General features: G+C 44.1%; 1 protein-coding gene across 1 annotated transcript in view; it reads left to right on the forward strand.

Moving 5' to 3' along the window:
- The window catches only part of PLXNC1 (plexin C1), a 174,237-nt gene that overhangs the window by 48,000 nt on the left and 112,900 nt on the right, over window positions 1–13,337 (forward strand). Inside the window, exon 4 of the mRNA XM_049884041.1 lies at window positions 537–637. Coding sequence (XP_049739998.1) covers window positions 537–637 — 101 coding nt within the window. The remainder of the gene's footprint in view (window positions 1–536; window positions 638–13,337) is intronic.

Consider the following 13,337-nt stretch of genomic DNA (forward strand, 5'->3'; position numbering starts at 1 on the left):
ACCTGTTGCTGTTGAGTCCATTCCAACTCATAGTGACCCTATAGCACAGAGAAGAACTGCCTTCCTGCCTCTTCCCATTTCCACATCTGGTGCTAGCTTCATGCTAACGCTCCTGGGGCAGAACCTCTTGTATCCCCAGATACTTACTCCCAAGGTACCACTAACCACACGTTGACAGTTTCTATATGCAAACCGGGTGACCTGATTCTCTGATCCCTATAGAAATTATTAGCAGATTGGAAACCTGATTGCACATCAGACTCACCTGAGAGAGCTCTTGAAAATACAGATTCCTAGGCCCCACCCCCAGGCTTCCTAAGTCAGAGTGGCAGAGGGTCGGGAAACATGTACAGATCATTCTGATACATCTGCTTCAAACCTTAGAACTTGAGAACCACTGCCCAATGTAATTATGGAGGCATTAAGAGTTTGAGTTGGTAAATATGCCCTTTTTGGCTCTTCATCTGATAAGGTGTTGTAGTTTTTTTGGGTGTTGCTTATAATTCTGTCTGAACCACTACCATCTTTACTTTTAGGTTAGGAGAATTCGTGTTGCAAACTGCAGTAAACATAAATCCTGTACGGAGTGTTTAACGGCAGCAGACCCACACTGCGGTTGGTGTCACTTGCTACAAAGGTATTTCCTGAACCCGTTTCTCACTAGCTCACATTTTCCAAAAAGTCTCAGACAGGGAACACTTGTTGCCCTACTTAACAATCCATTTCAGTGACCTGAGGGAACTGATCTCCTCGCTGACTAAAATATCATTGTGTAATCCTAATTAATTCTCGAAGATATTCCAGGCCATGTCATTTCTACTAAATTGTTGGACCTGGGCCACACAGAGTTTAGCAATCTGGGGGGTGGGGAGGGTGGGGGGAGGTAGAAGAGGGGACATGTGGCATTAAGAGGGTCCGTTTTGCTTTTACTTTCTAGAGTTCCCCAAGACTCAAGAGAGAGGCAAAAGGTTCTCCCTCAGAGAAGAGAAAAGAATAGGGATGTGTGAAAATTTTCAAATGAATTCTTATAATGTCATGTATCCTATTGATTCTGTGGAAGCCTGATTATTGATGGTGTTGTCTCCGAATAGGCGGTATGGCCCTGGGCCTGATGTACAACCTTGGTCAACTGGCAGAATATGCCCAAACTGGTCTTGAATTACAATGTTCATGACCCATCTAGGCTCGGGGGCGACTTGTATTGGCTTCCTCGTCATAGCAGCTCCTAGCAGCTCCTAGTGTAGCTGGGGCCTGGTTGGATTCGCTGTTGCCATGGCAACCCAGTACACCGGCTCTTGCTATAGAAGCGAGGAGGAGAGAGCCTTAGCTGCAGCTCAGGCAGGAAAAGAAAAAAAAAAAAAAAAACCTAACAGTGTCTGTCAGTTTGGTGCTTTCAGTTTTTAAAGGTGAAAAGGATAAGAAAGAGCAGATCAGGTGTAGAGAAGCTGAAGGCTGAACAAGGGGCAGTTTGGGGATAGAAAAGAGGACTGGAGAGAGAATTGGGGAGCGTGGCAAGGGGAGGAAGCCAAGTGCAATGAAGGGAGAGGAAGAAATACAATATAATATAATCAAGAGGTTCAGAAAACAAACTGAAAATATGGGGATGGAATTAAGTAAGAGTTCATGGAGGAAGTCAAAATCCAAGAGGCAGCAAGACGCATAATTGCCCTTGCCTTTTGCTGCGCTTCCTTATGGGCTGTTTGCATCAGAGTCACTGGCAGACAAAAGAAGCAGGGCCAGGAAAATTCTCATGAATAATTGTAATTGGGTAGGAACGTTTTCTTCTTGTCACTTGCTGAAGACCAGAGTTTGAGAAATTAACTGATCCTGAAAAGCGCTTTATCGTTCCACGCCCACTAAGTGGTTTGCCATAATCTTTCAGATCCAGTCCATTCATGTAGGTTCTTTATTTATGGTGCTACATGCAGGACAGGAGACCCTTGTGGCGTAGTGGTTAAGTCCTATGGCTGCTAACCAAAGGGTGGGCAGTTCAAATCCACCAGGTGCTCCTTGGAAACTCTACAGGGCAGTTCTACTCTGCCCTATAGGGTCGCTATGAGTCGGAATCGACTCAACAGCGCTGGGTTTTTGGTTTGGACATGCAGGAGTTAATTCAGCAACAGTTGTAGTGATGATGATGGTGGTGATGATGAGGGTGGCAGTGGTGATAATGGTGATGGTGATGGTAACGGTGCTGATGGTGGTGGTGGTGGTGATAGTGGTTGTTGTTGTTGTGTGCCATCGAGTCGATTCCAACTCATAGGACCCTATTGGACAGAGTGGAATTGGTCCGTAGGATTTTCTAAACTGTAATCTTTACGGGAGCAGATTGCCAGGGTTTTTTTCTCCTGCAAAGCAGCTGGTAGGTTCAAACCACTGACCTTTCCGTTAGTAGCCAAACTTAATTAACCACTATACCACCAGGGCTCCTTGGCGATAGTACCAGTTGCTGTTCAGTTGATTCCAACAGTGGTGATTAAATAGCCATGTGTAGGTAATAGCTACTGAATTGGTCAGTGCAGGTCTGGGGTTCACGGGTAATGTCCAGGCTGGTGATATGAATCGGGATTTGGTAGTGTTTGTTGTTGTTGTTGTTGTTAGTTCCCATCAAGTCAGTTCTGACTCATGGCAACTCCGTGTACAACATAATGAAAAGTTAATCAGTCCTGTATCACCTTCATGATCATTGGCATATTTCAGTCCATTGTTAATTCCATTGTATAGTGCCTTCTAACCTGGGGGCTCATCTTCTAGCACTATATTGGAAAATAGAGTTTTCATTGACTAATTTTCATAACTAGATTACCAGGCCATTATTCCTAGTCTGTCTTAGTCTGGAAGCTCTGCCGAAACCTATCCAACATGGGTGACATGGTAGTGTTTAGATGGTACTTAAAGAAGTCTTAAGACTAGACAAGGGAATGAGTGTAGATTGAGAAGAGAAGAAGTTTGAGAACTGAGCTTTGAAGTGCTGCAATGTTCAGGGGTCAGGGAGATAAAGAGGAAGTAGAAAAAGAAATGAGGAGGCAGGAGTTAGAAAGGGAAGAGAAAAAACTGGAGAGAGTAGTTTCCTGGAAGCCAAGGAGCAGGGAACGATCCACTGTGCCAGATGCTGCTAGGAGGTCAAGAAAGAGAAGGGAATTGATTATTGGACTTAGCAGGTGGTCATTGGTGACTGTGACAAAGGCAGTTGTGTGGAGTGGTGCTGAAGCCACAAGAGGAAATGGGAAGAGAAGAAGACAGTGAGCAGAGACAACTCATTAGAGGAGTTTTCCTGAGAAAGACAGCAGAAACATGGAGCAGATGCTGGAGGAGAAAGTGAAGTCCAGAGAGTTTTGATTTTTCAAGATGCATGAAATGACAGTGTGTTTTTGTGCTGTTGGGAAGTTTCCAGTAGAGCGGGAGAAACTGATGATACAGGGGAGAGAAGAGAGAGTTGTGGAGTGTTGTCTTTCAGCAGGGAAAGAAAATATGACCTACTGTGCCAGTGGAGAGGGCAGCCTCAGACAGGAGCATGGGCAGTTCATTCTTAGTAATGAGGACAAGGTGAAGAACATGGGCCAGGACCAAGTAGGTGGTGAAAGGATGTGCAATGCCTTTTCATATTGTTTATGACTTTCTCAGTGACTTGAGACACAGACTTGAGGAGGAAGAATTGGAAGTTTAAGAGAGAGGAGAGAAGTGTGAAATAGGAGAGTGGGAGAGAGAATCGATTAGAGAAGTAAAGAATGAGTGCCAGGCTGCAGTGGGCCCACTTAGGTTCGTGGTCTTGCCTTTGAATTGAGTAATAAGCATGATTTTGCTTTTCTTAAGCCATGTTCAGCTCTGTTAGTTTAGGCATAGAATAGGGGAGAGTTGGATTTAACCACAGTTGGGACTTTGCTAGGGCCCTTGGGTCGTGCAAAGAATTAACACACTCAACTACTAACCAAAAGGTTGGAAGTTTGAGTCTACCCAGAGGTACCTCGGAAGAAAAGCCTAGAAACCTAGTTTCAAGAAATTAGCCATTGAAAACCCTGTGGAGCACAGTTCTCCTCTGACACACATGTGTTCGCCATGAGTTGGAGTCAACTCGATGGTAATTGGTTTTTTTTTTGAGCTTTGCAAGGAAATATATCAGGAGGGGAAAGAAGGACAAAGGAGCTGAGATGTATGCCAAGACTGACTTTAATGATCATTTTAATAGTGGACCCTGGACTCTAGGCTGGTTGAGGAAGGAAGTGGGGACACAAAGGAAGTGAGGATGCAAAGAGATGGTAGAATCAATGCATTGGAGTTGGCAGTTAGGTTTAAGAATTGTTAGAGCTGGGGAACTGGAAAGGCGGGAGGTAGTGGGGACTTGAAATTGAGATCATGGGCGGAGTGGAGTTATTGGTAATGACAAGGTCTAGGGTTTGATTGTGTCTCAGAATTAGGATGGAGGACAAGATCATTGGCAGAAAGAAGGTCAAGGGACTGAGGTGTCAGAGGATTAGATTGATTAATCATCTCTGTGGAGATTGAAGTCACCAAGAACAATGATAAGAGCAGTGTTGGAGAGAGTGAGGAGGTCAATAGTCAAGATGAGGGTAAGTGATCAGGACGTCTGGAGATGATGACAACAAGGAGGATTGCTGGGTAGTGTAATCTAGCGGCATGAACTTCAAAGCTGGGGGGCTTTGAAAAGAGAGAAGAAGAATCATCCAGAAGAAGCAGTAAGACACAAGCAGGACATCTATGATGGGGAAAGGAAGCAGTCAGCCCTTGAAAGGGAAGCTGCGTCCTCAGGGGAGAGGACTGTTGTAGTTGTTGTTAGGTGCCATCGGGTCAGCTCCGACTCATAGCAACACTGGGTGCAAAAGAACGAAACACTGCCTGGTCCTGCACCATCCTCACAATCTTTGCTGTGCTTTAGCCCATAAAAAGCCACTGTGTCAGTCCATCTCGTTGAGGGTCTTCCTCTTTCTCTCTGACCTTCTACTTTACCAAGCATGATGTCCTTCTCCAAAGTATGTGAGACGTAGTCTTGCCATCCTTGCTTCTAAGGAGCGTTCTGGCTGTACTTCTTCCAAGACAGATTTGTTCTTTTGGCAGTCCATGGTATATTCAATATTCTTGGCCAGCACCATAATTCAAAGGCATCAATTCTTCTTCTGTCTTCCTTATTCATCGTCCAGCTTTCACATGCATATGAGGCAATTGAAAACGCCATGACTTGGGTCAGGAGCACCTTTGTCTTCAAGGTGACATCTTTGTTTTTTAACGCTTTAAAGAGTCCTTTGTAGCAGATTTGCCCAGTGTAGTGCGTTGTTTGATTTCTTGACTGCTGCTTCCATGGGTGTTGATTGTGGAGCCAAGTAAAATGAAATCCTTGATAACTTCAATCTTTTCTTCATTTATAATGACATTGTTTATTCGTCCAGTTGTGAAGATTTTTGTTTTCTTTATGTTGAGGCATAATCCATACTGTAGTCTGTGGTCTTTGATCTTCATCAGTAAGTGCTTCAAGTCCCCTTCACTTTCAGCAAGCTAGGTTGTGTCATTTGCATAACACGGATTGTTAATGAGTCTTCCTCCAATCCTGATGCCCCATTCTTCTTCATATGGTCCAGCTTCTCAAATTAATTGCTCAGCATACAGATTGAAGAGGTATGATTAAAGGATACAACCCTGGTGCACACCTTTCCTGACTTTAAACCACACAGTACCCCCTTGTTCTGTTCAAAAGACTGCCTCTTGATCTGTGCATAGGTTCCTCATGAGCACAATTAAGTGTTCTGGGATTCCTATTCTTTGAAATGTTATTAATAACTTGTTATGATCCACAAAGGGAGAGGACTAGGTTTCAGTAAAAGCAAGAAGAGGAAACGACAACCAGAGAAGAGGTTGAGAACACTGGGGTTTTTATAGATGACTGGCTGTGAGTTCCGGAGGGTATAGTGAGGCCTTTTACAAACACCTATTAACTATCTCCCCAGATTCTGCTCTTGCTTCCTCACCCCTGCCCCACCTGGATCCAAAAAGAGTGATCCTTTACAAATCTAAATCAGATCAAGTCACTCCTCAGCTTAAAAACTTCTAGTGGCCTTCCATTTGTCGGGACATACAAAGTTTTATACAATCTAGCCCTTCACTACTTCTGTGATCCCATTTCATGACACTCTGTCCCTCGTTCACTCTACTCCAGCCACACTGGTGTTCTTTCTGACTTAAGAATATGCCAAGCTTTTTCCTGCCTCAGGGCCTTTGTTCTTGTTGTTCCCTCAGTCTAGAATATTCTTCCGTGGGTCTTTTCATGGCTGGCTCTCTCTTGTCCATCAGGTCCTAGCACACACATCTCCACCTGACTACCCATTTTCAAGTAGTTCCCACCTCACTCACAATGACATCATCGATTTATTTTCTTCATGGCCCCATCACTATCTGAAATAATCTTATTTCTCTGCCTCCCCCTTTAGTAAAATGTAAGTTCCACGAGAAGAGGGACTTTGTCTGTCTTGTTCATTACTGTATTCCCAGAGTCTAGAACAGTCCCTGGCACATAGATAGTGTTTAAAAAGCATACGTTAAATGCATGGAGTAGATTGAGTAGGAAACTCTACCAGTGGCTGGTTGAGACTTGTGCCTTAAGTATGATAGAACATTCCAGAGTTGTGGACTGATGGCCCTTCATAGCCATGTCAGATCACTTGGTTTGAAACTGGCTTGATTCTGGCCTAAGATGAAATGAAACTAAGCCTCAGATCTGTGAGTCCTGTTAAGCTCCAAGTACCATTCAAAATTAGGGATTCTAAAGGGGGACGTTTTCTTATAACTGTAGAGCATCCCACTGTGTTTATTCTAAATGTCACAGATTTATTTAGAAAAATAATTTATTTTCTCTGTTGAGAAGGTTGAGCTTCCTTGCATACATTTCTAGAAAGTGGATGGGGTGGGGGGAGGCAAGAAAATTATCTGAACTTCCTTTTTATCGGGCGTTAAGAATAAGCATCTAGTATAAGCAGATAAAAAGCAATTAGATAAACAATGAGCTCTAAAAAGTCTAGTATTTTATTGTAGGAACCTCAGATCCAACCTGTGCTGAATTTGTCTGTGTGGGTGGAAAGTGAATTTTTGCAGGCTGAATATCTTGGGTTTGGAAGGAGTTTCTCAGTTTTTCCTGTATTGCGAAGCATAGCACATGTGTTCAGTTATGGATTTCCACAAAACTGGCAATCCTGAACCAATGAACGGGTGAGGTTCCAAAAGTTCATTTGCAATTTTGTTTGGCACCAGAGTGCATTTTCCCATAGAAACAGTGTCATAAATTAAGGATCGATTCACAAGCCAGCCCACAAAATTGAATTAAATAAATTTCAACAAATATTTATTGAGTGCTTACCAAGAGCCCAATGTGGGAAGCGAGATAGCCAGGTGCTGTTGAGAAAAATCAGATGCCATTCTTGGCCTGAAGGAATTGTCATGCTAACTAGGGAGGCAGACCCGTCAACGGCCAACATTAATTCATTCTGTATAAATCCAATCAACAAACATTTACTGAGCACTTAACCAGTTGCTGTAGAATTGATTCCGACTCATTGCTACCCTATGTGTGTCAGAGTGCAACTGTTCTCCATAGAGCTTTCAATGGCTGGTTTTTTCAAAAGTAGATTGCCAGGTGTTTCTTCCAAGGCACATCTGGGTGGACTCGAACCTCCAACCTTTCAGTTAGCAGCTGAATACATTAACAGTTTGCACTTCCCAAGGACTCCATTGAACACCTACAATGTGCTAAGCCCTAGGCAAGGTGCTAGGGATACAGTAATTTCTTGCCTACGTGAAGCTTGTAATCTAGTGAAGGATATAGGCCAGCATATCAGTCAGGTTTCTGTTCCTGTGATATTGTATAACAAACAACCTCCAAATTTTTATGGCTTACAAGAATGGGTGTTTACTTATATTTATTTTTTTGCTCATGGGTCTACCTGTCAGCTGGGGAGTCTCTGTGTGAAGCTGCATGTTGAGCTCAGGTTGGCTTCACATCCTGCACATCCTTTTCTCAAGGAAGAGCAGAAGCACGAGAGACCGAGCTAAACTATGGAACACATTCAAAGCCTCTGTTCACACTACGTTTGCTGGTATTTCATTGGCAAAGCAAGCCACATAGCCAAGCCAACCAACAGTGGGGTGGGGAAACATATTTCACCTGCTCTGGTGGGAGGCACTACGAAGTGACATGGCAAAGGGTGTGAATGTAATTCTAGGACTGAAGAAATGAAGAACTGGGAACGATAATTCAATCTACTAGTAAGTAAAGAAGTGAGTGAAATAGAGTGTAATAAGGGCTACCAGGGGAGCAGTGGTAGTTCAGAGATAGAATTCTCGCCTTCCATGCGGGAGACTTGGGTTCAATTCCTGGCCAGTGCACCTCAAGCACAGTCATTTCCCATCTGTCAGTGGAGGCTTGCATGTTCCTGTGATGCTAAACAGATTTCAGTGGCCCTTCCAGACTAAGACAGACTGGGAAGAAAGATGTGGGATCTACTTCCAAAAATCAGCTTAAAAATTCCTATGGATCACAAAGATTCAATCCTGTTGTGCATGGGGTCACCATGAGCCAGGGGGAGACACGACAGCAGCTAACAACAACAAAGGCTAGCTCAGAGGAAGTATTGAATTCCATGGGGACACATGAAAAAACACTTAATCCAAACTTCAAAGGTCACGGAAGGCTTGGTAAAGAGGAGGCAGAAGAAGCTGAGCAAATAACTATAGGAGACCATGGCCCAACACTCAGCATGGATGGAGTGATGGCATGTACAGTGCAGCAGAAGAGTGTTGGGGGAGACGGGTGGCTTGGTAGCAGGGGCAGATGAGGAAGGGTCTTATGAGCCATGCTAAAGAATGTAGACTTTGTAGGGAGGCTATTGGAAAGCTGTTGCAGGGCTTTTGTTAGAATAGTGAGCAGATCAGATGTGTGTTTTAGAACAAGCCCTCTGGGATGCAGAATGAAGTGCAGGGGACCCCACTGGAAGCCGGCAGATTAGTTAGAAGGTGGTTGTAAACCAGCAAGAGGCTGGGGACCGAATTAGAGTAACAGTAGTGGAGATGGAAAGAAGTGGGTGGATTTAAGAGCTGTTTGGAAGATAGAATTGGTGAGACTTGGTGATTAATTAAATTCTTCCTTGAGGCTGACCCACTAAGAATAGGGCCATAAAATGAAAAATAAAATATCAAGGTGGCCGCTGTTTTTCTGGAAGATGTATTCTTTCTCCCTTGATCTCAGGCCTCACAAAGAAAATAAAGACGTGGTAGCCAAACATATGCTGGATTCTTACTGTATCCTAGGCTCTAGGGCCAGGCACTAGGTTGGAGCCTTCAGGATGAGGACCTAAATGTGATGGCGAAGGGCTCCGAAAGATGCCACAGCTGAGTCTCAGAGAGTGCAGAGAGGTGAGTGGTTGCTCTTTTACCAGGAATGAGGTGACTTTGGTGTTGAGATTATACGGGAAGGAGCCCAGGCATCTGGCTTGCATGACCAGGTGGACAGAGACATCGTTTACTGAACAGGAATGTTGGAGGGGTAGCTTGTTTGGGATGTATTAGCAGGTGGACTTCCACCTTGGCGGCATGAGCAATCTGTCACAAGAAGAGAGAGCTTGGGTTCTGGAGGCAGCTTGCTTGGGATCAAATCCAGACTTTCGTGTGACCTGCAAGAGTCTCATCTTCTCTGTGCCAAATCTACTCTTCTCTAAAGCAGGGTTAATAAAAGTGCGAAATTGGGTTGTGGAGAGGATTCAATGAGATAATGCATGTAAAGTCTTAGACACAGTGCTTGGCTCCTAATAAACACTAAAGTAATGTTAGCGATTATTATGGTGGGAACCCAGAGGAGCGAGCCATTAGTTGTCTCTGGAATTGGGAAAGGCTTACAGAGGAGATGGCATTCAAATTAGACCTTGGAGCCTGAGAGGAATTATACCAAGGGAAGAAGAGCAGATAGGAGCCCAGTGGACAAGGCATTTCAAGGTGAAGAATCAGCGGAGGTCTGTTTAGGGAGGGCCAGACTGAATTATATCATAGAGCACTGGCTCTAGAAGGAGGGAAATAGATGGGTAGAACCAGAATGTGAAGGGCTTTGACTTTGGACTTTATTTGGTGGGTGCTGGGAGCTCTGGAAGCCCTGGTGGCTCACTGGGTAAGCGCTTGGCTGTTAACTGAAAGATTGGTGGTTCAGACCCACCAGCCACTCTGCAGGAGACTGCTTCCATAAAGATTAAAAAAAAAAAAAAAAAAAAAGCCCGTAGTACAAGAGTCAGTTCTGACTAATAGCAACCCTATAGGACAGAGTAGAACTTCCCCGTAGGGCTTCCAAGGAGCACCTGGTGGATTTGAACTGCCAGTCTTTCGGTTAATAGCCATAGCTCTTAATCACTACGCCACCAGGATTTCCCTGTAAAGATAACAGCCTTGGAAGCCCTACAGGAAGGTTCTACTCTGTTCTGTAGAGTTACTGTGTGTCAGAATTGATTTGACGGCAATGGGTTTGATTTTGCTGGGGACCCATGAAAAGTTTTATGTAGGGGACTGACGTGATCATATTTGTTTGGAAAAGATGATCCTGATGGCAGTGTAAAGATGAGCTGCTTTAATCCAAGCATAGTTGTACCCTACCCCCTACTCCCACTCCTTCCCAAGGTCACTCTCCTCTGGGATATTTTGGGAAAGAGTGAGTTTATCTCACATCTCTTCCTGAGTCATCTACTTGGCAGCTATTTCTCCAAATTTTGTGCGCCTATAGCCACCTCTGCCAACCAGGGCTGGGCCTTCCTTAGGAAACGGGCCATGCCATGTAGGAAAGGCCATACTTGTCTTTATTGACCTGCCCCTTAATGATCCACCCTGCACATGGTAGGAACAAAGTCCTTATGAATGCTAATGCTACATGTATAACCCATCAATTATTTGCATAAATTTAACATTTCTTCGTCCCCATATTCTGCATATTTCTTCCACATTGATGGTTGGAAGACCTTAAAGCAGCTGCTTATAGGTCTTCATGTTGCTATTAGGCTGTTCTGCACAAGAGATTATGAAAGAGATCATTTTTCAATTTGGTCTGACAATAGGGCTCTGCAGCTGGACTTTCTATTGGACTTTCCTAAAGAGTTAGGAGTAAGAGAAGGGAATTTTTAACATGGAAGAGAAAAACTGAAATCTGAGCCCTAAACATGATTGTCTCCAATGCCCCAGAGTAACAAACAAACAAAAAGAGTTAAAAGATATGCTTGTGGGTACATCCCATTTCCTTGCCTTGAGGCCTCCTTTCCCCCTCTCCTCCAAGAGAGACTCCAACCTCAATCCTCCTTAAGGCCAATGTTTAAACCCTAAGGAGACCGAGGACTGTGATTGCCCTAAAACTTGACTAAGACAAATCCATGGTGCACAGTAACCTGTAGCCATATTTTTCCAAATCCTGAGTTGCTCAGTCTTGTCTGCCCTGTGAGAGGAGGACAAAATGCAATAGAGAAGGCCACTGAGGGTTTTCAATAGAGAAGCCTAGCAGGGTGTGACCACTTGTCCTTCAGAACACAGTTCCAATGCCTCTTCCACAGGAAGCCTGCCTTGACTCCAGGCCAGGCCAGGAGACAGGGTCTTCGTGGATGGATAAGAATATGCTTGTCATGCTCCAAGCACCCACCCATTGCCGTCGTTTTGATTCGGACTCATAGTGACCCTATAGGACAGAGTAGATCTGCCCCACAGAGTTTCCAAGGAGCAGCTGGTGGATTGAACTGATGACCTTTTTTTTTTTCAGTTGTACTTTAGATGATGGTTTACAGAGCAAACTTGCTTCTCATTAAATAGTACACATATGGTTTTATGACATTGGTTAACAACCCCATGACATGTCAACATTCTCCCTTCTTGACTTTGGGTTCCCTATTACCAGCTTTTCTGTCCCCTCCAGGCTTCTAGTCCTTGTGCCTGGGCTGGTGTGCCCCTTTAGTCTCGTTTTGTTTTATGGGCCTGTCTAATCTTTGGATGAAGGGTGGACATCAGGAGTGACTTCATTACTTAGCTAAAAGAGTATCCAGGGGCAATACTCTTAGGATTTCTCCAGTCTCTGTCAGGGCAGTAAGCCTGGTCTTTTTTTGTGAGTTAGAATTTTGTTCTAAATTTTCTCCAGCTCTCGCCGGGACCCTCTATTGTGATCGCTATCAGAGCAGTCAGTGGTGGTAGCCAGGCACCATCTAGTTGTACTGGCCTCAGTCTGGTGAAGGCCATGGTAGATGTGGTCCATAGGTGCTTTGGACTAATCTTTCCCTTGTGTCTTTAGTTTTCGTCAGTTTTCCTTGCTTCTGAAGGGGTGAGACCAGTGGAGTATCTTAGATGGCCACTCACAGGCTTTTAAGACCCCAAATGCTACTCACCAAAGTAGAATGTAGAATATTTTCTTTATAAACTATGTTATGCCAATTGAGCTAGATGTTCCCCGAGACCATGGTAGAACTGCCGACCTTTTGGTTAGTAGCCGAACTCTTAACTATTGAGCCACCAGGGCCCCACTCCAAGCACAGTGTCCTGCGTATTCTATGCCATGTTCCATTTAGTCCTCCTGGTATCCTATCAAACATACCAGCTGCTCTTTGGAAACACCACAGGACAGTTCTACTCTGTCCTATAGGGTCACTATGAGTCACAATCGACTCAATGGCAACCGGCTTGGTTGTTTTAGTTGGTACCCTACAAAGTTAGTACTATAACAATCTCCACTTTATAGACAAGAAAACAGGCTTAGTTTCTTTATTAGTTTCCTGTTGCTGCTATAACAAATTCCCCCAGGATTAGTGGCTTAAAGCAACATAAATTTATTATCTTACAATTCTGGGAGTTACAAGTCAGAAACGGGTTTCACTAGATTAAAATCAAAATGTTAGCAGGACTGTGTTTTTCTGAAGGCTTCATGGCAGATTCTATTCCCTTGCCTTTTCCAGCTTCTAGAGGCTGTCTATATTCCTTGGCTAATGACCCCTTTCTCCATCTTCAAAGCCAGCAGTGTAGCATCTTCAAATCTCATTGACTCTTGACTCCAGCTTCCATTGTCACATCTCCTTCCCTGGCGCTGACTCTGTCTCCTCCTTCACTCAAAGGACCCTTGTAATTACATTGAGTCTTTCTGGATAATCCAGGATAATCTCCCTATCCCAAGATCTTTAATTTAATCAAATCTGCAAAATCCCATTTGCCATGTAATATAACACATTCAAAGGTCCTGGGGATTAAGATGTGGACATCTTTGGGGTACCATTATTCTGTCTATCATAGGTTGCACAAGTAGTTGAACCAGGATTCAAGTCTAGGCTTAGTTCTAATTC

The sequence above is a fragment of the Elephas maximus genome, chromosome 4 (assembly GCF_024166365.1).
Source record: "Elephas maximus indicus isolate mEleMax1 chromosome 4, mEleMax1 primary haplotype, whole genome shotgun sequence".
Classification (NCBI taxonomy): domain Eukaryota; kingdom Metazoa; phylum Chordata; class Mammalia; order Proboscidea; family Elephantidae; genus Elephas; species Elephas maximus.